This window comes from Alexandromys fortis, unplaced genomic scaffold (assembly GCF_014885135.2).
Source record: "Alexandromys fortis isolate MF-2015 unplaced genomic scaffold, M_Fortis_MF-2015_v1.1 scaffold_20, whole genome shotgun sequence".
Lineage (NCBI taxonomy): Eukaryota > Metazoa > Chordata > Mammalia > Rodentia > Cricetidae > Alexandromys > Alexandromys fortis.
The window spans coordinates 8,556,848-8,580,095 of NW_026067903.1; the positions used below are offsets into that span (position 1 = coordinate 8,556,848).

At 40.0% G+C, this 23,248-nt stretch overlaps 1 protein-coding gene across 5 annotated transcripts in view; it reads left to right on the plus strand.

The window, feature by feature from the left end:
* Znf451 (zinc finger protein 451) overlaps window positions 1-23,248 on the plus strand; it is a 57,240-nt gene that overhangs the window by 20,878 nt on the left and 13,114 nt on the right. For 4 of the 5 annotated variants that reach the window (XR_007590485.1, XM_050134610.1, XM_050134609.1 and 1 more), the window contains 9 exons: window positions 8,197-8,322; window positions 9,852-9,963; window positions 10,456-10,600; window positions 11,331-11,457; window positions 11,967-12,120; window positions 12,898-13,045; window positions 14,526-16,099; window positions 19,419-19,559; window positions 22,902-23,032. Coding sequence is in view for 4 of the 5 variants with exons in the window: in XM_050134610.1 (XP_049990567.1) it covers window positions 8,197-8,322; window positions 9,852-9,963; window positions 10,456-10,600; window positions 11,331-11,457; window positions 11,967-12,120; window positions 12,898-13,045; window positions 14,526-16,099; window positions 19,419-19,559; window positions 22,902-23,032 (2,658 nt within the window). In the remaining variant the exon portion in view is untranslated. The remainder of the gene's footprint in view (window positions 1-8,196; window positions 8,323-9,851; window positions 9,964-10,455; window positions 10,601-11,330; window positions 11,458-11,966; window positions 12,121-12,897; window positions 13,046-14,525; window positions 16,100-19,418; window positions 19,560-22,901; window positions 23,033-23,248) is intronic. The other variant, XM_050134612.1, reaches the window with a different exon arrangement.

Below are 23,248 nucleotides of genomic sequence, written 5' to 3' on the forward strand. Positions count from 1 at the left end.
AATTGCATGCTTTTTACTTTTTTGAAAATTTCATACTTGTGTACCATGTATCTTGATAATGTTCATCCCCACTACCTCCTTTCCTGGGCCTCCCTAAACAAATCTCCCCTCCAGCTTAGAAATCTCCCTCCCAACTTACTGTACTGGCTCTTTTAAAGTTTCCCACAGCTTTATTTAGTGCTGCCCATGTGTACTGGGCATGGGCAGTTGTCAGTCACACCTCAGTATCCACTGTGTGTAGGCAAGGACCGAGAAAGGTATGGGTACACTGAGGTCTGGTTATGGAGTATGTTCTCACATGGGACTCCATCCAGAACAGAAGCCGAGGAAGAGCCAGGCATTCTGATGCCTGTACACTGCAGTAACTTCTTTATTCACAGGAATACGTGTGGTAACATTGTCATGAGAAAGGCCAGCTAGAGAGGTCAGAAAAGCCTTCCTACCATCTGACTCAGCTGACTTTGGAGGGTGTTAGTGTAGTTGGTCTGCTGGAGAAGCAGCCTTTCATTTAGGAGGGAGAACTGAGACTGCCCTGAGGTGTGTCTGGCTTCAGAATGGTAAGAACAGCCTTAGAGATGTACAGAAATGAAGGAAATGAAACTGTGGAGAGGGTAAGTTATGCATGAAGATGTGTCGGTTCCCGTGACTCGGTGTATTGCTTGTGTGGCAGTTGCCTAAAGGTTATGGAAGTGTTCAGAAATTGTTTTATGCTGTGTCTGCTATGCACGTCTAAAATAATTGATGCTGAAGAAAGACCTCAGCATTGCATTCCTTTCCTGGGGCAGCTTAAGCAGTGAGCGAGAACTGAGGACTGGTGGAGAGCACTGAAGACACAGAGTGGAATCCTTCCTGGCTAATGCTGCATAGGGTCCTTTAGTCAGTACCTTCTTCAGAGCAGCAGCTGTGGCCGATAGCTCTCAATTTTGACTTAGGAACAGTTTCCGGGCAGACGTGGAGAAAATGAACATGTGTAAGAATGTTGTAGTTGGCACCTGCAGGTGGTTTGTGCTCATGAATTTTGTGCTTGTGGTAATTCCAGTAGCCCCTGAACACTTTATCAACCTCTGCTTTTTTTCTTTGTTCTTTCTCCTTTTTATTTTTCTGATACAGGATCTCATGTAGCTCAGGCTGACTTTGAACTCACTGTATAGCTGAGGATGACTTAGAATTTTTGATCCCCCTGCCTTCACCTCTTGAGTGCTACGGTAACAGACATGAGTGACCATGCTTGGTTTATGTGGTGCTGAGGCTCAAACCCAGGGCCTTGTTGAATGTTAGGCAAGCACCTTATAGTTACATTCCAAGTTCTCTTTCTGTTTTGAGACAGGGTCCACTCTGTAGCCCAGGCTAACCTCAGATAGGCAGTGGTCCTTCTGCTTCAGCCTCCTGAGTGTGGGAATCACTGGCATGAGCCACTGTGTCTTGTCCTGCTCACTTTTCCTTCCCTCCTCTCTTTTTCTCTGCCCCCCCTCCCCCGACCTCCTTTCTCCCCTTCTCTTTCCTCTGTCAGAGGCATCACAGTGGCACTCAGGGTTAAAAGTAACTCTCACAATTTCACATAGTCTAAGATAGTTAGAAATCCTTCTTCAATTCCAAAGTTGTATAAACTCCTGCGCGCATGCACATACGTGTTTCCTGTGCTGAGGGTCTGTCATTAGAAAAATAAATATAGAAAGATACTAACAACTTACTCAAAAGATATGACAGGTAGAATCTTATTTAGCAGATTTGGTGGTACCAGCTTTCTTACTGGTATAAAGTATAGAATGGGGTATATCTGCATGTTTGGATTTTGACCTTGTTTATATAAAGCAGATATTCTGTGAACTCTGTATTTGTGAACAATAAATTGGAGTGGGAAGGAGATGGCTTTGTAAAAAGGGTTTTTTGGTTTTAAAATTATCACTGGGGGTGATGAATATATATTGTACTGCATTGTGTTTATCTCCTGCTTTATCTGTATTTGGATATAAAATTCTTGAGAAAACTTGCTGCCTTTCAAACTGTTTTTTGGGATGAGACTTGAGTCATAAATTGGGCAAAAGGGACTTCTGGTACCTAGAACTTTGGGATTACAGATTACAAACCAACCTTGGAAAAATGATGACAAAAGGCTTTAAATTTGGTAATGCATTTGTTTCAGGAAGTCTTCCCGACCAAGTACACTAGGCAGATGGTTAGTGTATACTGTTTTGCAGTTGGCCTCTGTTTTTAGCTTTTTGAACTTGGGGTCCTTTACATAGCAGTTAAGGGTAATGAAGCTAAGTGAACCTTTGCCTTGAGTCATTTTCTGTGCACCCCTTTTACTATTCAACCTCCTATAGCCAACAGATTTTTATTGCATTTTTAGTATCTTTGCCAAAAGCCAGAAAGTGCCTTTTGGTGAGTCAGGTAGGAAAATGGTTGCTGAGAGTTCTTCATTGAGCCAGCTTTTGCAGAATGTTTTTCTCTTAACTTCTGTTATCCTGTGAAATAGGTTGAGTAATTATCTCATGTTACAGAATTAAATTAATTACAGAATTACTTTAACTGAAACATGGATATAGTTTATGTTTAGTTAAAATAATTTTATAGGAAATACAAAATTTAATATTGCTACTAAAATTACCTTTTTAGAGATGAGCAGTGATTCAAGAATGTCTTGTATTATTTAAGCCACTTATATACTACCTCAAGCTGTTATTCAGTGATTTTATTCATAAAACCCCATGATTTTCAACATTGTGTTTCTAGAACTTGTCAAAGCAGACTCACTTCTTTAACCTTACAGTTTTGAGTAAAATATTTCTGAACAACTGATTTAGCTAGTGACAGCAATAAAGAAAAGGTTGGGAGTCAACTTTTGGTGAAAGTTGTATGAGAAGTGAACTGAAAAAATTTCTGGGCAGAGTGTAGTGGTGTATACCTTAATTCCCCCCCCCCCCCCAGAAAGAGCCAATCATGGTAGTTCACACTTATAATCCTAGTATTTGTAAAACTGAGGCAGGAGGATTGTTTGGTTTAAGCTTGAGGTCAACTTGGACCACACAAAATAAGACTGTCTCCAAAAATAGAGGGGGTGAGATGCCAGAAAAAAAATTCTGGATAACATTTTAGCCCTACACTGGCCTCAGACCTGCTTTTGCCTCCCCACTGCTGAGATTATAGGCACGTTGCTGCCACGCCTGACAAGAGTTTTTTTTTTTTTTTTTTTTTTAAATAAAACACTCAGTTTGTAATCCCAGCCTTCAAGAGGCCAGGCAGGGTGATTGCCATGACTTTGAGGGTTGTCTGGGCTTTGTTGCAAGACAATGTATTGAAAAGGAAAAACCAAAAGGCTTACATTGTTCTCAGCACTCAGTGTTAAGGACAGTTCTTAATTACTAGGGGAGAGTTGGCAACCCTATGGCACTCAGCTGACTAAACTATATAAGAATACCTTTCAGAATTGAGAATACAATGATCTGAGAAGCAGGTATTTGTAAATGGATTTCAAAAGAAAGTTCACCTGTTAGTCATTTATGTAGGCATTCATTGAAGATTAGTTTGGGAGAAATTTAACTGCTAATAATTTCTTTTGTGATGTAATCAGCTCCTTTTAAACACATTTGCGAAATGACCTACCTTTATAATTGAACAAGCTTTTATAATTGGGCAAATTTTCTGTTGCAGATAGAAGAAAGTGGATTCTAATTTAGATAAGGAAATACTTAACATTTTTAGCTTTTACTTTGGTTAAGTATTATTTAAAATGCAGTTAGTGCGTGGGCTTTGGATGTTTTCAGAAAGCACATGTGAGCTGGGTGTGGTGTTTCAGGGTTGCTGTCCCTCCACTTGGGAAGCTTGAAGAGGTGTATCATGGGGGCCCAAGAGTTGGAGATTTAACATGGGAACCAGTCTCTTTAAAAACCAAAATATACTAGAAAGGCACATATATATGTAAACAAAACAATATTAAATGGTTTTAACCAAGTAGTCTTTTGCTTTAAAATGGCAATGGTACTTAATCTTAACAGGAGCCACTAAACCTTCTGTATATAAGTCACTTATCTTAGTTCTTAGTTTATTGAGATGCCTACTGTATTGTCAGGTTGGTATGCATGCATAATCTTAAGCACGCTTCTCCCCACTTCTCAAGTAGCAAGGACTGCAGGCTTATGCACCACTATACCTAGAATTAATCAATATGCTTCTGTTGGGCTTGGGGAAATTGTAATCCACTCATTTTATCTCTTGGGTATTTATTTCCAGGCAACAAAAGATTCAAAGTTTTACCTCATTCTGTCTTCATCTACTCTTGATCATCGATAGGTTTGTTAACAATTTCATTGCCAGTACTGATTGTGGGAAAATTAGAAACTAGGTGTGAAAGGAGGAGACCCTCTAGACCCTCTAGACAGGCATAACTGCATTTTGATTTATACTTTTCTGGATTTGCTGTATGGTATTATTTTCACATTTATGTCTGTAATAGAAAAGAAAGATACTGAAATATAAGTTTAGCATCACTTTATTGATTAGCAGGATTTTGTGTCAGTTCATTGGTTTATTTAATGATTGTACTTTATTGTACAGTTTACGTAGCAGACCACAGTTTCTAGTGATCTAGTGAAAGTGTCAGGTTCTGATACTTTCCAGGGAATCCTTGTGCATTACATTTGATAAATCTTTTGGTGAAAACTTTGTCAAAATGATAGAATTCTCATTGGAGGTAATTATTCATGAATCTCTTGCTATCAGAGTTAGAATTTAAGTTTATAGTCAGAACTGGTTTCTGGTGAAATGGTTACTGATCTGCAGCATACGGGAAAAGGATAGCGTAGTCAGTTTGTCGCAGAGCTGAGACTGTTCATCTGGATGTCATCAAAGAGTCCTCTTTCTTTCCTTCCCAAGTTATACCGTTTGTATAATGCCTCTGCTTGAACCTCATGGACATGAGGTTAACTAATATCCTGAATTTGATTGCCATTTCTGGGATACCCAGGATACTTTACTTATTTAATCTTAGATTAAAAAAAAAAAGCATTAAGAAGTTAGCCAGATGTGGTGGCTCACACCAAAATCACAGCATTTGGCAATTGGAGTCAGAAGAACCAGAAATTTAGACTCATCTTTGACTACATAGCAAGTTTGAGGACAGCCTAGCGTATAACAGACCCTCTTAAGAGCAACAAAATGTAAAAGTCTATGAATTTTATACTGGCTAAGTGATGTGTCTGCTCTTTAACCTCTTAACTTTGTACTATCTTTGTTAATTCTGTGCAGTTCTGGCTCTGAAAGAAACTGAGAGGTCAAAAATAGAGATAAGCTAGGGGTGGTGGTTCATGCTGCAGTCAGTTTCTCAGGAGGCCAGGGCAGGAAGATGGAAAGTCTGACTTAGACAACATAGTGAGACTGTCTCAAAATGGAGAAAGGAAAGAGGGCCTAGATGTTGCATAGGTGGTTACAGCACTTGCAGAACATGCAAGGTCCTAGGTTTAATCCCCAGTACTAGGGGAGGTGTATTGTTGCTTACCACCTACTTATGTGCAAATAGAGACTCCTCACCAGAACATTCCCTACAGGTTTCCTATATTACCCCCACCACAAAGCCTTAATTGCTGTCCATATGGAATCGTTAGTTGTACTTTGTCATATACAGAAGTTAGTCTAAGGTGACCTTGGTGAGTACTTCAAGATGTGTGGTCCTGGAGATGCTATAGCTGCTAATATTCCAATAAAACTTAAAACCAATCCTTCTTATGTGGATTCAGAGTTAGTTTAGTGTGACCTTGGTAAGTTACACATCTGAAACCTGATCTTAGAAAAGATCTAAGACTATAAATGATAATTCAATCTAAAGCCAATGGCAAATCTAGCCTGAGTATATGGGAAGTTCTAGAATTTTATTCCGTGACTTCATATTAAATCACAACAACGTTTTGGCATTAGCGAATGGTAAACTCTAGTCCTAAGAATTGTGAACCCTTAATCTTAGTTTTATAAGAAATATTTAAGAACTTTCATCTGTCTTGAATTTTTTTTTTTTTTTGAAGTTGGCCTCATGTGTTACCTACTTTTCTCATTGCTATAATGAAGTAGTTGACAAAAGCAACTCAAGATAGGAAAGGGTTGTTTGGCTCACAGTTTGAGCACTCAGTCCATTGGGACAGCAAGGTTACGGTGACAGGAAATTGAACAACTGTCTGCATCCTCTGATAGGACTAGGGGAGTGAGTAGACAGTACTGGGGCCGCCCTTGTAGACATTCTCAGGGCATGTTTCCATGGTGGCTCTAGATTCATTCAGGTAGACAGCGACGGTTGCTAACAAGGTGATGGAAATTTCTCTCTCTGGAGTTCTAATTGAAAGTCTCTAGGCTGTTTGAGTCCTTGGATTGCCTGCTGCATTGCTGTCAGAGCAGGGGTTGTTTTCCAGTGCCAGTGAGTTCTCCTGTAGCCATTGAAGACTGTAATCCAGTATGTCTAGTGTCTGTGTCTCACTTTGTACCTTTAGCAGTGGGTTTGTCGTTCACTCACGCTGGCTTGTTCTGTGATTCTGCTGGGCAAGCGCTGTACCACTGTGCCAGGCCTTAAGCCTCAGCTATCTCTTCTGGTCTTCAGACAGAGACTGGATAAGTAATAATAATAGTAATAGACCATGTAACTATTGAACCTGCTTCCTATTATTATTAAGGAGAAAATACTTAACATATGTTTTCATTTTTAAATTGCTAACTTCAGAATTGGCAAAGTTTAAAAAGTTAGTGTGTGTTAGCTTCCTTTACTATACTTCCCACCGAGGTTCCAGCACTGTCTCTCAGTTTACTCTTGAGATTAGTGGTCAGGGTTCTTTTTGTTTATTTTTATGAAGAAAACAAAACCCAGTGAGTCACAAACAAACAAGATAAAAAAGTAAGAGGGAGAGTAATTGGGAAGAAAAAAGGGGTCAAAAGGATTGCAGAGGGGAGGAAGGACAGGATAGGAGTGTAAGAAGGCAGGGCGGAGGTGACTGATCAAGAACGTTCTATACCTGTATGAAACTGTTAAAGAACAAACAAGAAAAGGTGAGATGCAATTGAGACATCTGAAGTCAACCTCTGACCTCTTTGTTAGCAAATCTCTCTTTTTTCTCTCTCTCCCTCCCCTTTTCTTTCTTACCTTCCTCTTTCTCTCCTCTTCTTCTTCTGCCTCTGGGAATTGAACTGAGGGCCTTGTACATGCTAGGTAAGCACTATGCCACTGAGCTAAATCCCTAGCCCTAAGCAAATAATCTGTTTTTTCATTCTTTGTTTTTATTTCTGTGTGGCTCTATATTTAAAGGAAGATTTCTTATAATTTACATATATTTATTTGTGTGCATGTCTGTGTATATGTGTGAGTGTGTTCATGTTCTGGTGCAGGTGGAGGTCAGAGGACATGTGTGAGTCGGTTCTCTGTTTCCACCCTGTGGGTTCTGGGTGAATTTGGATGCTCAAGCTTGGCACCAAGGGCATTTACCCACTGAGCAATCCCACTGGCCCTCGAATTTTTTTTAAGTATTGGACAATGTATCTTTTAATTGGTGTATTTAGACTTGCCATGTAGAGTAGATGGGTTAATACCTTATTTATTTTATTGTTTTACTATTTGTTGCCCTTCTTTTGTCTTCCTTTTTGTTTATTGCCTGTTTGTATATTTTCCCTTTTCCCCACTTGTAGTTTCGAGTTGCTTGTTTATGTGTATGTATGTGTTTTGTTTTTGCTTTGTGTATCTAGATGTTTTGCCTGCATGTATGTTTATATACCTTTGGGCATTCTTGAGGCCCTTGGAGGTCAGAAGAAGGCATCATCAGATCCCCTGGAACTGGAGTTACAGTTGTGAGCCACCATGTGGTGCAGGGAATCAAGTTAGGTCCTCTAGAAAGCAGCCAATGCTCTTAACCACTGGTCAATATCTCCAGCCCCTTAATTCATTCAGTGTTTTATTTGAGTCCATTTTTCTCTGGTGTTAGCATATCAATTACAAAATATCACAATAAAATATGTGCTCAGGAGATAAAGTCAGATCCCCCTCCATTCCCCTCTCTTCCCTCCTACACACATATACACATCTATCTGAAAACACACATCAGGAAGATTTTTAGAACTATAGCAGAAGTAAATGGTTCTTGAATGCAATAACTGTTTGGAAGTGAATGTTTATTGTCTAAGTGTTGATTATGTATTAAGTGGAATAAAAATTGTTTTGTTTTACTATAGGAGAATTTTAAACACAAAGACCATATAGACCATCAGAAGGATAAAGTTGCTTTAACATTGGCTCGCCTCGCCCGTCATGTTGAAGTGGAAAAACAACAAAAAGAAGAGAAGAATAGAGCATTCAGGGTATGTTTCTATTTTAATAATGACTTATTAATTTATAGACTTATGTATAATAAAGATGTAAACATAGTTCCAAAAAGAAAAATAATAAACAGAATTTTTGAATAGTTCTAGTGAGTGATTATTCTACATAAAAACTACAGAAAATGTCTTGTAATTATTTTTGGTGTTTGTGGTGTTTTGTAATGTGTGTGTGTGCGTGTGTGTGTGCCTGTGGAGAACAGAGCTTAACCGTGGGTGTTTCTCCTTAGGAACCATCTGCCTTGTGTTTTGAGACAAGGCTTGTCATTGGCCTGGAACTCAGGGATTAAGATAGACTGACTTGGCAGTGTTCCCCAGGGATTTGCCTGCCTACTTCCAAGTTCTGCAGCTATAAGCACATGCCATTATACCTGGCTTTTATGTGGGCAGAGGCAGGCGGATCATTCAGAGTTGGAGGTCAGCATGGTCTATAAGAGCAAGTTCCAGGACTGGCTCCAAATCTGAACAGTGAAACCCTGTCTCGAAAAACCAAAAAAAAAAAAAAAAGAAAAGAAAAAAAGAAAGGAAGGATCACATTGCTACATTAGAACTTTAGTTCTCTGTGAAAGATACTTTCAATTTTTTTTTTTTTTTACCTGAAAGAAGTCAGGATAAGAACTCAAACAGGGAAAGAATCTGGAAACAGGAGCTGATGCAGGGGCCATGGATAGTAATAGCTAAATACATACACTTATTTTCAGGAGTTGTAATGTGCTTGTTTGCTTGGGGGTTTTTGTAAATAAAACTTTATTGCATACTGCCATACTCGTTAACATACTGTCTATGGCTGCTCTGATTCTATGGCAACAGGAGTTAGAGGTGGTGGTGGAGACTCTGGGCTAAGCCTAAACCGTTTGCTCTTCAGCCCTTTTTGAAAATGTGTGCCCTGGCACTCTTTGTAAATGGTAGCAGATACTTTGTGCTGCCATGGAGTAAATGTTGCTGAGTGTCTGATATTGATATTATTCATTGAAAAAGTATTTGCTAAGCTTTTTTATATAGAAAAATATAAAAATTTGAAAATGTCTAAAAATTTAAAGCTGAAAACAACCCTTTATATTTCCATTACAATATTGCCTTAAAATATAGCTGGTTTTTAGCCTTTTTGAAAATCTCTTACAGATATAGTTTATATAATTTGAAATGAATGACTCATTCATTTTGTCCTTGTTTATTCAACACCATTTGCTGACTCACAAAAATATGATCTCACAAAATGAAAAATGTTTGGTCATTATTTATTGACTTCCGTCAAATGTTTGCTGTAATTTGCCTACTTCCATATTTTTGGAGATGTAAAAATGTAGCAAATTTTATACAAATAGCTGTGGACTCAGCAGCTTAGTGTAGTACATAAGACTATTTTGACATATGTATAGTCTTTGTTATAAATTTCTAGGTGAGGAGTTTTGGGATAAAGTATACTCTTTATATCACTGATGTATCAAAGTCTTTTCACCCAAGAAACAGTAGTTCTCATAAGTCAACTGAGTTTTTCTTATTATCTTTAGGAAAAACTTGATTTTCAGCACGCTCATGGTTTACAAGAATTGGAATTTATTCAAGGACATTCAGAAACAGAAGCAGCAAGACAGTGTGTGGACCAGTGGCTAAAAATGTCAGGTATTCATTAGCAATCACATTTCATTCAGTTCCTGAACTTCCTGGGAGCCTAAAGGTAGAAGGTGTGTGGGTTTGCCTCCATTGCTAGTAGATATAGGTGGTACTGAAATCAAGTTTTAGGGAGAAAATGATGAAAGGTCATGTGGGAACACGAGGACCTCAGTGTGAGCCCTGGAACCCCCATCAGAAATGCCAGGCCTGGCGGTGTGTGTTTGTGATCCCAGTGCTGCGGAGATGGGGCAGGAGATTCCTGGGGCTCGCGGGCCAGCCAGCCTAGCCTACTTAGTAAGTTCGGGCAACCGAGAGACCTTGCTTCCACAAAAGTGTATAGCACACTTAAGGGACACCCAAGCTTTTCTTCTGGCCTCCATGTGTGGTGTGCACACATGTGAACGAGTGTATACACACACACAAAACACATTTAGTTTTTGTGATACTAATGTCACTTTACAACTATGGCCTGTTTTATAATGGCCTACTTTGACGTTGTAGGACTCAAAACAATTAATTCTGTGAAAAAAAATTCATTCCAAAGTGGAGGCAGAATGGGGAGATGTGAGAAGTCAATTTTGTGTCCCATAATGCACTGTAACAAGGAATTTGACAACGGGCACCTTTTGCTTGGACATTTGAAAAGGTAAGGAGGATACTCTGAATTCAGATGGTGAAGGTTACTTATCTGGGGGACAAGTTGTTTTTGTTTTCTGTAGTGTTAGAGATCCTATCTAGGGTCTCATTCATGTGTAAACAGTTCTCAAAATGATTTTGTTAAATGAAGTTTGATATACCAGTATAGTTTTAGCTTAATATTTGAAACTCAAGTTCTTTTATGCTATGTTGATATGTTATTTGTAATTTATATTTAGGTTTTTTAGGAAGCTGGGTAAGATTTTAGATTGTTCTCCAGCATTATAGCGCAGTTGAAATAGTTGTAGAGAAATCCAACCTGTAACAATAAATCAGGAGACAGCATTTACAGGTATTTGTCTCTCTTACATAATCTGACAGAGCATTCCAAAGTAATTACCCAAGGCAGAATTTATAATGTGCCACCACCACACTGCCCGGCTGATAAGTAAATGCTCTGTTGTTGCCCATTTGCAGATTAGCTGAGCTTCTTTCCAGTAGATCATGAGAAAGCAGAGATTTTTTTTTTTTTTTTTGTAGTTTCTTTTTTAGGTAGTTAAAAGACGGGGAGTTGAGAGTTTGGGGGTTTCCAGCCATTTTTTTCCTTCATAGACGTCTCAAGAAGTACAGACAACTTTGTGTGTCTTTTGTGTTCATGCACATCAGCTTCACATGCAAAGCAAACTGGTTTATCTGCTGGAAAATGGATCTTTCTAATGTTGCTTCTCTTGGTTGTGTAGGTTTGACCACTCCCCATGTGATCCAACAATTACATTACGTGGACCTCTCGCCAGTTCCTTTGCTTGTGTTGTATGTTATGAGCATTTTGTTTCTCAACAGCAGTATAGGGATCATCTTCTCTCTAAGGTAAGAACATGCTCTGTGACCAGACACTCTTTTTCTAGATAGCCATGGAATTGGTATAGGTTTTGTTTCATGTTGCTCTTAATCTTGCAGTCACTAATGATGCTGATAAAAATTTTAAATATTGTAAATAAAATGACTTAGGGCACTAAGTTTATTCGCTAAACTCCAGCAGTCCTAGAGATTATCATTAAACTGTTACAGGGAGTGGGGGCCCCTTATTTGTCCCAGGTGCCCCAGCTAGCTTACACCTGAAATAATCACACAGAAACCGTATTCATTTAAACACTGCCTAACTTCTTATTGGCTAAATCTTATGTCTTGATTTAACCCATTTCTATTAAATCTTTATGTCACCACGACGTGTTAATTTTTTTAAAAAAAAAATGTATTGAGTATTGATTTTAGCTGTAGCATTGGTATGATAAAATTGGAAATTTAAAGTTCCTTTTTTTATTGTGTTAGTTTACACACTGGGCTTAGTGGTGACATGGCTTTCCCTTTTATTTTAGGTAGCTGCAGCCGATGGGCATAGCAATGGCCTTCCTCCTCAGATCATCCAGTGTTTTGCATGCCCATCTTGCTTTCTTCTGTTTAGCACCAAGGATGCATGTTTGAAGCATATGTCTGCAAAGAATCATTTCCATCAGCGTTTTAAACTGGGCGGTATGTTAGTGTTTCTCTGCTAAATTTCTTTAAATGAATTATATCTTTGCAAATTTAGCATACTTTTCAGAGTAGCCCTTGATTATTATTATTATCAGTTTAAAACCATAAAAAAGAAATGTTTAAGTTATTTTTTTAAAAAAATGTTTATTTGTCTCTATCTGTGATAGCCCCCCTTTTTATTTTTATTTTATTTTATTTTTTTAAGACAAGGTCTTCCTTTGTATCCCTGGCTGACATGGAACTTATTATGTAAGTGAGACTGTCTCAAACTCACAATTAGTTGCCTGACTCTACCTCCTGAGTGCTGGGATTAAAGGAATGTGCCACTGCTACCCAGTTATATTTTACCTATTTTGAGGGATGAGAAGAAATTGTTAAGAAAGCACATATTCAGGATAGTGTTCTTGCTATCTAGGAGGTCTGGGAATGGGATCTTCTGCATTTAAGATTTCCTTTTAGCCAATACTAAACAGGCAGAGGTAGGTGGATCTCTGTGAGTTCAAGGACAGCCTGGTCTACAAGAGCTAGTTCTAGAATAGGCACCAAAGCTACACAGAGAAACCCTGTCTTGAAATACAAAACAAACAAACAAAAAAGATTCCTTTTAATCTGAGGAGTAGGCATCCTTTGTATTTCAGTTTAAATAAATGGTCTACATTATTACTAACTACAAAACTGTTTCTTACTTAACTGATGTTCAGAATGGGAAAAAAGAGAAGATTGGGTGATTCTCTTTAAATTACCTTGCAATTTATAGTTTATTTTGTTTTTCAGATGATAAGGTAACAGCACACCCAGTATCATTTCCATCTTTTGCAAAGAAACTTCTGGTCTCTCTGTGCAAAGATGTTCCATTTCAAGTTAAGTGTGTGGCCTGCCACCAGACTCTGCGTTCCCACATGGAACTCACTGCCCATTTCAGGTTTGTACAGGTCTAATCTTAGGCTCTAAGGAAATGCTAGTGAGTTTTTCAGGAGTGGAACGGTTCAGCAACTATTTTCTATTCCATGTGTCTCTCCTTTAAAAAAAAAGGATGTCTTGTTTTCCTTGAAAGTAACCAAATCTAGCAGAATGAGAGTTGGAGGTGTGGAGAAGTGTGGTTGGGAACCATGGAGATACAGGATGGTAGCCAAAAGGCAGAGAGTTCTTCATGGGAAGTTAAGCATTCTCAGGCTGTCCACTACCACCACATGGTTCTCAATGAGTCTTGTTCTTTAGCAGAAAAGCAAACATGGATAGAGCATATTTGTGACATAAGTTAATCAATTCTTAACAAACAGAGCTGGGAGTTGTGGTGCCTATCTATAATCCTAGCTCTTGAGAGGCTGAGGAAGAAGGATTACAAATTCAAGGGCAGTCTTGGTTACAGGTGAAACTATCTAAAAGGGGAACAAGTTGGGCGGTGGTGGCACACACTTTTAATCTCACTACTTGGGAGCCAAATGCAGGTGGATTTCTGTGAGTTCGAGGCCAGCCTGGTCTAAAATGAGTACCAGGAGAGCCAAAGCTGTTGCACAGAGAAACCTTGCCTCCAAGAACAAAAACAAAAAACTTCCAAAAAACAAAAACAGAAAAAGGGCAATTGGGCAGTGGCGGCTACGATGAAGCTGAAGAGATGGGATAGGGCGGGACGACAAAACAAAATAGAGGTTGGAGAGATGTCTCAGTGAATAAGAACATATTTTGACTACTCTTCTAGAAGGTACAGGTTCAATTCCCAGCACCCACATGACAGCTCATAACTGTCTATTATTCCAGTTCCAGGGGGTCAGATGCCTCCATAAACATCAGGCACACAAAAAGTAAACAGACATGTAGACAAAACACCCATACATGTTAAGTAAATAAATACAGTTAAATATATTAATTAAAACCCATAATAAAGCCAGAAAACAGCAGTGAAAAAGAGTGGAATATTGTCTAGAGTTTTCAGTGTTCTTTCATATATTTTAATGACCTTGGAGAATCTAATTTGCTTCAGGGTCCTTTAGGAATACATTCGATAGTGATTGACGTTTTCTAAAGTTTGCTTTAATTTTTTTTTGTTTTGTTTTGTTTTTTTGTTTTTTGAGACAGGGTTTCTCTGTAGCTCGGGAGCCTGTCCTGGAACTAGCTCTTGTAGACCAGGCTGGTCTTGAAACTCACTGAGATCCACCTGCCTCTGCCTCCCTCCCAAGTGCTGGGATTAAAGGCATGTGCCACCACCACCCGGCAATATTTTTAACCCTTGTATATGGATTAGAAAGATAAAAATAGCGGTAATTTAAAAGTATTTTAAGGTGATAGATTCTCACTTAACTGCTTTATTAAAAAATATCTTTTAGCACTTATTTATATTATTATGTTAAATTTCTTATATAAAGCAAAGAAAACTTATACTTTTTTTTTTTAATCCAAATTAGGGTTCGTTGTCGAAATGCTGGACCTGTAGCCATAGCTGAGAAAAGCATTGCTCAGGTTGCAGAAGAATTCATAGTAAGAGGTTATTGTTCAAATTGCAACCAGGTCTTTGTGGATGAAACCAATATCCAAAGTCACAAGAATTCAGAACACAAAGTCACAGTTGTTAACTCGGTACAAGAGTCAGTCTTACTTTATTGCCACATCAGGGCAGGGAGTAAATCGCCATGTGATTTGCATTTATTCAGTCAACCAAAATTTTCATCACTTAAACGAGTTATGTCTATTAAAGAGTCCAGCGCAGTGGACTGTGTCATTCCAAAAAAGAAGCCGAATTTAGGTGGCGAAAGCCATGGAGGAATAGTTCGTGTGCAGAGCCAGAGTTCAGTTACAGCTTGGTGCTGTGAGTGCAGTCAGCGGTTTCCAAGTGAAGAGGCAGTAGAACGGCATGTCTTCTCAGCAAATACGATGTGTTACAAATGTGTGGTCTGTGGAAAGGTGTGTGAAGATTCAGGGGTCATGCGTTTACACATGAGCCGGTTTCATGGAGGGGCACATTTAAATAACTTCCTATTTTGGTGTCGGACATGCAAAAAGGAGCTAATAAAGAAAGATGCTATCATGGGACACATCACTGAGTTTCATAATGGGCATAGATATTTTTATGAGATGGATGAGGTAGAAGAGGAAGCCTTGCCATCCTCTTCTGCGGTGAGTCATTTGGATGCTGATAAGCCACCTTCACCCATTACTGTTGTTGATCGTTGCCTGACAACAAGTCCTCCAAGGGGCAGGTGGCAATGCCGAATTTGTGAAGAGATGTTTGATTCCCAGGAGTGTGTGAAACAGCACTGTATGTCCTTGTCAAGTCACCAGTTTCATAGGTACAGCTGTGCCCACTGCAGAAAGACTTTTCATAAAATAGAAACTTTGTACCGACATTGCCAAGATGAGCATGACAATGAGATCAAAATGAAGTACTTCTGTGGGCTTTGTGATCTTAATTTTAACAAGGAAGAAGCGTTTTTGAGTCACTATAAGGATCACCACAGCATAGATTATGTGTTTGTGTCAGAAAAAACTGAACCCTCAATTAAAACTGAGGATGATTTTAAAATAATAGAGACCAGTAATTTGTTAAGCTGTGGTTGTCATGAGAGTTACATCTGTAAAGTCAACAGAAAGGAAGATTACGATAGATGTCTTCAAATCATGCTAGATAAAGGTAAACTGTGGTTTCGCTGCAGTTCGTGTTCAGCGACAGCCCAGAATTTGGCTGACATTAATACTCACGTCCATCAAGCGCACAGAAGAGACACGGGTGATGAGGAGCAGCAGTATGTGATCAAGTGTGGCACCTGCACCAAAGCCTTCCAGAACACCGAGAGTGCTCAGCAGCATTTCCACAGAAAGCACGCCACCTTCCAGAAACCTTGTGTGGCTCCTGTAGGGTCAGACAGAGGAAGCACCGGCACATTTGCTGCCAGTGCATCACATGCTGAGAAAAAACTGAAGCCTACGAACTATACAGACGTGGAGAAAGGGGCCGAGCATGACACGAGCTGCCAGAGTATAGGTATGGCTTTCCAGCGTGGGGCAGGTGTCGCGCACTCACTCCAGATCATGCGCATGTGTGCTCATCAGCAAAAGCTGAGGGAATGCTGAAAGCACCAGTGTCCGCTGATAAGCAGCCAGTGTGACTTTCAGGGCTTTGTGTGTGTGCGGTCTTTAATAACAGAGATCGCTTTCTAAGAGTTACTCAGTTACTTAGTTTCTTGAAGATTTGGGCGTAATTCTGAATCTGAAAATCGTATTTTTCTTAAAATATGAAGGTTCATTAAAAAGTAAATATTTTTTTCTGTGTGTGTGTTCGGGGTGGGTATCTTTCTGTATGTGTTGTGTTTAGCTTTGTATAAGCTAAATGAGTCTTGTATCACTGAGCTGCATCACCAGCCCTAGATGTGGCCTTGTTCTTTTTCTTCTTTTTTTGTTTTGTTTTTGGTTTCTTTTCTGTAGCTTTGGAGCCTGTCCTGGAACTTGCTCTGTAGACCAGGCTGGCCTCAAACCATAGAGATTCACCTGCCTCTGCTTCCTGAGTGCTGGGATTAAAGGTGTGCACTGCTACCACCCTGCTGGCCTTATTTGTTTGTTTTTTAAATTTATTTAGGGTTTGTTTGTTTGTTCTAAGACAAGGTCTCACACTAGCCCAGGTTGGCCTGAAGCTTACTTTGTAGCCTAAGATGGTCTACATGTTGTATCCATTCTTCAGCCTCTTAAGTGCTAGAATTACAGTCACTGCTATCATGCCCGGCTTGGTCTTATTCTTTATATATGAGAAATTATAACTTTGCAACAAAGCTTTGTAATAAATAATTAAAATAGTGATTAGAAGTAGAATGAGAAATGCTGGTGGGGAGTTGAGAGGTTAATTTCTTCCTTTATACTTCCTTTGACCTTTCCCTCCATATGATCAGATTAAATGAATAGAATAGTTCATTATGTTATTTAGAAGTTTAATTATTTTTGGCTAGATACAATAAACCTGTAGACTTTGACTATTAACCTGGTGAATTGTAAAAGGTAGAGTACAAACAGTAAATAAATTTTAGCTGTTTCTTTGGTTCATGTTTTATTTTTAAAATTGTTTATTTATAAACATTTATATATAGCATTTTAATACTATTTCAAGTAATAAATAGTTTTTAACATCTGTCACATTCTGCCCACGTGGTGTAAGACCTCTGTAGTAAGGAAAGGAGGGACCTTGCAAATCCCTCTGCCATGGGCCTGTATACCTAGAATCTCCTGGTTTTAGCTGAGGAACAAAGCAACCCCTTGGTTCTTGTCCCTGCTAAAGGACCTGCTGGATGTCAATATATTTATCTAGGGTAGAGCATTTTGCTTCATCTTCCCCGGGGATACATAGCCACTCCTGGGCCAAGAGAGTCTTGGCTCTGAATTGGATGGGGGCATGTGTGAGGCCTAGCAGCTGAGGGTGGCAAGCTGGAATTCTGGTTGGGCTTCATTTTCCACCATTGATCTATTTTTTGACATGGTCTCACACTGTTGCTTGGACTGTTGGGCTCGAGTGACTCTCCTTATCTTGGCCTCCACACAAGCTCGGACCATAGGTGTGAGCCACCACACCTGGCTATAAACAAACCATGGACCTTTTATATTATAGGTTTGCTTGGTAGTGCATATAGCTCTCGATGCTACCTTTAGTTGTGGGTTTTCACTGAGAAAACAGCTGGGCAGTGGTGGTGCACGCCTTTAATCCTAGCATTTAGGAGGCAGAGGCAGGTGGATCTCTGTGAATTTGAGGCCAGCCTGGTCCACAGAGTGAGTTCCAGCACAGGCTCCAAAAGCTACACAGAGAAACCATTTCTTAAAAAGCCAAAAGGAAAAAAAGAAAGAGTAATTGCACTAGAGAAAGCATTAAATCTTTAATCGTCTAATCAGTTTTAGTTCTAAGAAAGTGAGAGAGCAGCCACAGCATTTTATGTCTGCTTGTGCTTTCTTTTGGTTTTCTCACTGCACTGGGGAATGTGTACTAGTCTGTGTTGGACTGTAGTATCTAAACCTGAGGTAGGTTTCTGAGGGCCAGAAGATAGAGCATAGCTCAGAAGTGATACATTGAAGAGGCCTCTGTGAGGCCTACTAGAAACAAACTCACTTCAAAATATTCCAGGGTTTGCGTGAATAGTGAATACTATGGGACACTTCAAGGCCTTGTCAAGGTAGAAAAGCTTGGAAGGGGAGGTAGGCTAAGAAGTGGAGAACGGGAGATGGAAGAAGAGCCCGAGAGAACCAAGAAGTAGGTAGTAACTTCCTACTAGCACCTTCTCATGCCTGTGGGGTCAGGTTTTGAAGCTGTGCTCCTGTGAGTGGTTAATCCTCAAACCAGGGGGCTACTAATAAATTAAGAAAAGCAAATTCTTGTGCCAAGAGTGTTCTTGGTAAATAACCTTAAAAACCATGTTTGTAGGGTTTAATGTGTAACCCAGGCTGCCTTCAAACTTAAGTTTCTTTGAGCCTTTCTAAATAGAACATTGGGACATAATTTAATTTAATGTTACTATATATTGTATTATTGTACTAGACTATTTTTGTGTGTTTCTGTTTTGACATAAGTTTATGAGTCTTTTCATGCACACTGAATATTTATGGATAGGGAAATTTTATTTATTTAGTCTTAAAATTTGGACTTCTATTTGACCTAGTACAGTGATTTGTTAAAAATAACTATTTTCAACAAAAAAGAACTTAATTTTTTTTACAAATGACTTTTAAAAAGAGCTCTAGCCAGGTGTGGTAGTGCATGCCTATAGGCCTAGCACTTGGGAAGTGAAGGCCGAAGAATCAGCACTGTGCCTGGCTTTCCTTACACTCTTTTTGTTTGTTTGTTTGTTTTCTTGTTTTGTTTTGCTTTGCTTTTGGAGACAGGGTTTTTCTGACTGTCCTGGAACTCACTTGCAGAGATCCACCTGCCTCTGCCTCCTAAGTGCTGAGATTAAAAGCACGGCACCACCGCTGTCACCTAGCTGAAGAATTAGAAGTTCAAGGCCAGCCTTGATAAAGTAGTGTGTTTGAGTCCATTCTGGCCTAAATGAGATCGGGTCTCAAAGCAGAACAAAAACACAAAGGCCTTACAGGCAGAGGGAGATAGTTTAAGAAGGATATATAGTCAGGCATAAAATACCATAAGTCACCTAGTTTAAGTATAGACAGATTTGGATTTCTTGGAAAGATTACAGTAGAGATGAATAATAGAAACAACATTTATGCATATTGGACCTCATGTCTTTAGACTTGAGGAATTAGGATAGTTATGGACCATTCTTACTGAAGTATTCATGTTATGTTTTTGTTTTTGTATGTGTGTGTGTTCTTAGAGGAGGATGTTGAGCTTCCAGATGTGGACTACCTGCGAACCATGACGCACATAGTCTTTGTAGATTTTGATAACTGGTCGAACTTTTTTGGTCATCTACCTGGACATCTTAATCAAGGAACATTTATTTGGGGCTTTCAAGGTATGGTTGAAAAGGGATGCGTTGTGAGGCTCCTCTTCTGCGAGCATGATTCATTTGAGAAGGTCCTTTAAGCCTTTCTGAGTAGAACATGAAAACGGTGTGTTATTACTGTGCGTTACTCTCCTGGATTGCTCGTTCACATTTATTTTACTTTATGTATATATGTGTCTGGAGGTCAGAGGATAGTTTGTGGGAATCTTCTCTTCCTACATTATGTGGGGCCCAGGGATCCATCTTAGGTCATCAGTCTTGGTGGCAAGCATCTTTACCCACTGTGCTATCAGGACATTGGCCCTAGATGTTTTATTGTTGTTAGCATATTTCTATGTTAAGTATTAGCTCTGTTAACCCAGAATTCATGTACTTTGATACACATTGAAGGATTCATTCATCACCTATGTGTCAGGCTTTTAAAATATAAGAAAGCAGGCTGAGTGAATCGTATATGATAGTTACACAAGTTGTTTAAAATCATAATACTAACTTCAAAACAAAATTTAAAAGCTGCAGAGATGGCTCAGTGGTTAAGAGCACTGCTGCTCTTCCAATGTACCTGGGTTTGATTCCCAGCAACCACACAGCAGCTCACAACTGTCTGTAACCCTGATTTCAGAGGATCTGACACTCTCATACAGATATACATGCAGGTAAAACTTCAGTGTACATAAAAATGAATAAATCCTTTAAAAACAAGCTAAAAACCCCTAAATTCAAGGAAACAGACTGAGACACTGGTGTTTTATTACAGTGTTACCTTGAACTGTGGTCGCCCAGCTGTGGGACTGATGTTATTTTCAGTGTGCTGCTGTTGCCTCTTCAGTTCATTGTTGCTCTTTATGAAGGACCTCTTCACTAGATACTTCTATAAACCTCTGACCAGGCCTGTGGGAAGGAATTCTCTGACTTACTGATGTTTAGTGTAGTGAGTATCTGGTAGAGTTCATTTTTCAGAGGGAACAGCATACAAAGATAAGGACTGGCATTAAAGATAGAAACACTGATCTGGATAAATTAGTAAGTCTAGCTCTGCTGATTGCTTCACTTTTTTTACTTTTTAAAATACTTGGTAATTTTGTGCACACACTCTCTTACACACACACACACACACACACACACACACACCATTTCACCCCTATCACCGTCTCACATCTTACTTTTACTACTGCCACAGAACCCCTTCATGGTAAAGCATGCTCTTCCTGTGTTTGTATCTGTGTATCTTGCTCTCATGAGTATGGGTTGGAGATTTTTTTTTCCCATTCAAAATTTTCCCCTTCCTCCCATCCCCCTCCTCCCCCTCTCTCCCTCCTCCCTGCCCCTCCAGTCTTAAGAGAGGGCAGGGTACCCTGCCCTGTGGGAAGTCCAAGGCCCTCCCCCTCTCCATCCAGGCCTAGGAAGCTATGCATCCAAATAGACTAGGGTCCCAAAAAGCCAGTACATGCAGTAGAAACAAGTCCCAGTGCCATTATCAATGGCTTCTCAGTCCGCCCCCATTGTCAGCCACATTCAGAGAGTCCGGTTTGATCACATGCTCGTTCAGTCCCAGTCCAGCTGGCCTTGGTGAGCTCCCATTAGATCAGGCACACTGTCTCAGTGGCTGGGCGCACCCCTCGCAGTCCTGACTTCCTTGCTCATATTCTCCCTCCTTCTGCTCTTGATCTGGACCTTGGGAGCTCAGTCCAGTGCTCTGATGTGGGTCTCTGTCTCTGGGTTGGAGATTCTTTAGCAGAGCTTGAGCACTTTAATAGTGACTGCCAGTCTGATGGAATGTTGGTGGCCCACCCAGTGTAGGTCCTCGCAGTTCAGTTGTGTGCCGTGATGTGTCCAGAAGACAGTGTCTCAGAGCACTCCTCCATCCCTGGGCGTCGGAGGAAGTTTCAAAGCTGCACTCTTGAGGGCTGATGGCTGAGCTGTCAGTTATTGCAGGACTTTAACTAGTCAGGAGTCTCTGAAGTTGAGCCCACACAAAAGAAGCCACTCCGAGGAAGACCAAAGAGCAAGGGTAGCACTAACCTGTGAGCATAAACAGACATCTTGAGATCGCTGTGCATTGTTTCTTATCCACTGATTTTGGCATACTTGTAAAACCCACCAAATTTTGACTTCATGTAGAATGATACCATTCAAAAATGTTAACTTTTTTTAATTTTCTCACTATCCATATAAACTTAAGAAAAGTTATATTTTATGCTTATGGGTGTTTTGCTTGTCTGCTAGTGCTCATGGTGATGAAAAGAGGGTGTCAGGCTTCCTGAAACTGGAATTCTAGACAGTTGTGGTGTGATGGAATCAGACTGTAGTGATGAGGAGAGCAGGCCTGCTTTTCATCCTGCCCGGCTCCCGCACAGCTAGCTTTACACCCGAAATAACAACACACAAATTGTATTCATTTAAACACTGCCTGGCCCATTATCTCCAGTCCCTTATTGGCTAACTATCACATATTGATCTAACCCATATCTATTATCTGTATTGCCACTTGACTGTGGCTTACCTGCATGAGTCTAACCTCCATCTGTCTTGTGTAGGAGATGCATGGCATCTGCCTGACTCTGCTTTCTTTCTCCCAGCATTCTGTTCTGTCTTCCCCGCCTACCTATGTTCTGACCTATCAGGCTAAGCAGTTTTCTTTATTGATTAACCAATGAAAGCAACAGATAGATAGAAGACACTCCTACATCAAGACTGGCTGAAAGAAGAACCAGTGCTTTTTTGTTGGTTGGTTGGTTAATTGGTTGGTTGGTTGGTTGGTTGGTTGGTTGGTTGGTTGGTTGAGTCAGGGTTTCTCAGCTATCGAGTCAGTCCTGGAACTCTCTCTGTAGACCACTCTGGCCTTGAACTCACAGAGATCCTCCTGCCTCTGCCTCCTGAGTACTGAGATTAAAGGCATGTGCCACCACCGCTTAGCTGAGCCAGTGCTCTTAACCACTGAGCCATCTTTAACACATAAATTTGTATGTGCATAGGCAGATTAAAGGAGCCAGTCCCCATCCCCAAAACTGTAAAGCAACAAGATGGTGATGCCTCTGGTGGGATTGAGACAGCATCTCATAGCTTCAGGCTGGCCTCCAGTGTGCTTTTTAGCTGAGGCTTTCCTTGAACTCTGGGTCATACCTCTGAGAATGCACCACCAGGCCTGCTTTCTGTGGTGCTGGAGGTCAAACCCACGGCTGTGTGCATTATAGGCACACACTTTAGTAACTGAGTTACATCTTGGGCTAGTTCTTTCACATTGCAGTTAGTACTTTAAAGAAACAGGGTATGTACAGCTTATATTTTACCTTGAAAAGGGTCTTGGTCTTTTCTCTGCTTGACTATCACATTTTTTTCTAAACTCAATAGGTGGAAACACCAATTGGAAGCCTCCACTCAGCTGTAAGGTCTACAATTACTTGAACAGAATCGGATGCTTCTTTCTTCATCCTCGCTGTAGTAAAAGAAAAGATGCTGCTGATTTTGCCATATGTATGCATGTAAGTAGATGTTCTGTTCAAAACCTGATGTCAGTCCAAGGTCCATTTGGATTTCTTCCCACTTGAACTGTAGTGGCAGCATAGTTCATTGTTCAGTGCTGGTTTTATAAAACTGTCTGCATCAGGGTCTACTTACTGCCATATAGCCTGTCAAGGACCCACTTCACGCTTAATTCCTGCTTATGTCAGTCCTCCAGATCTCTATCTATATATAGC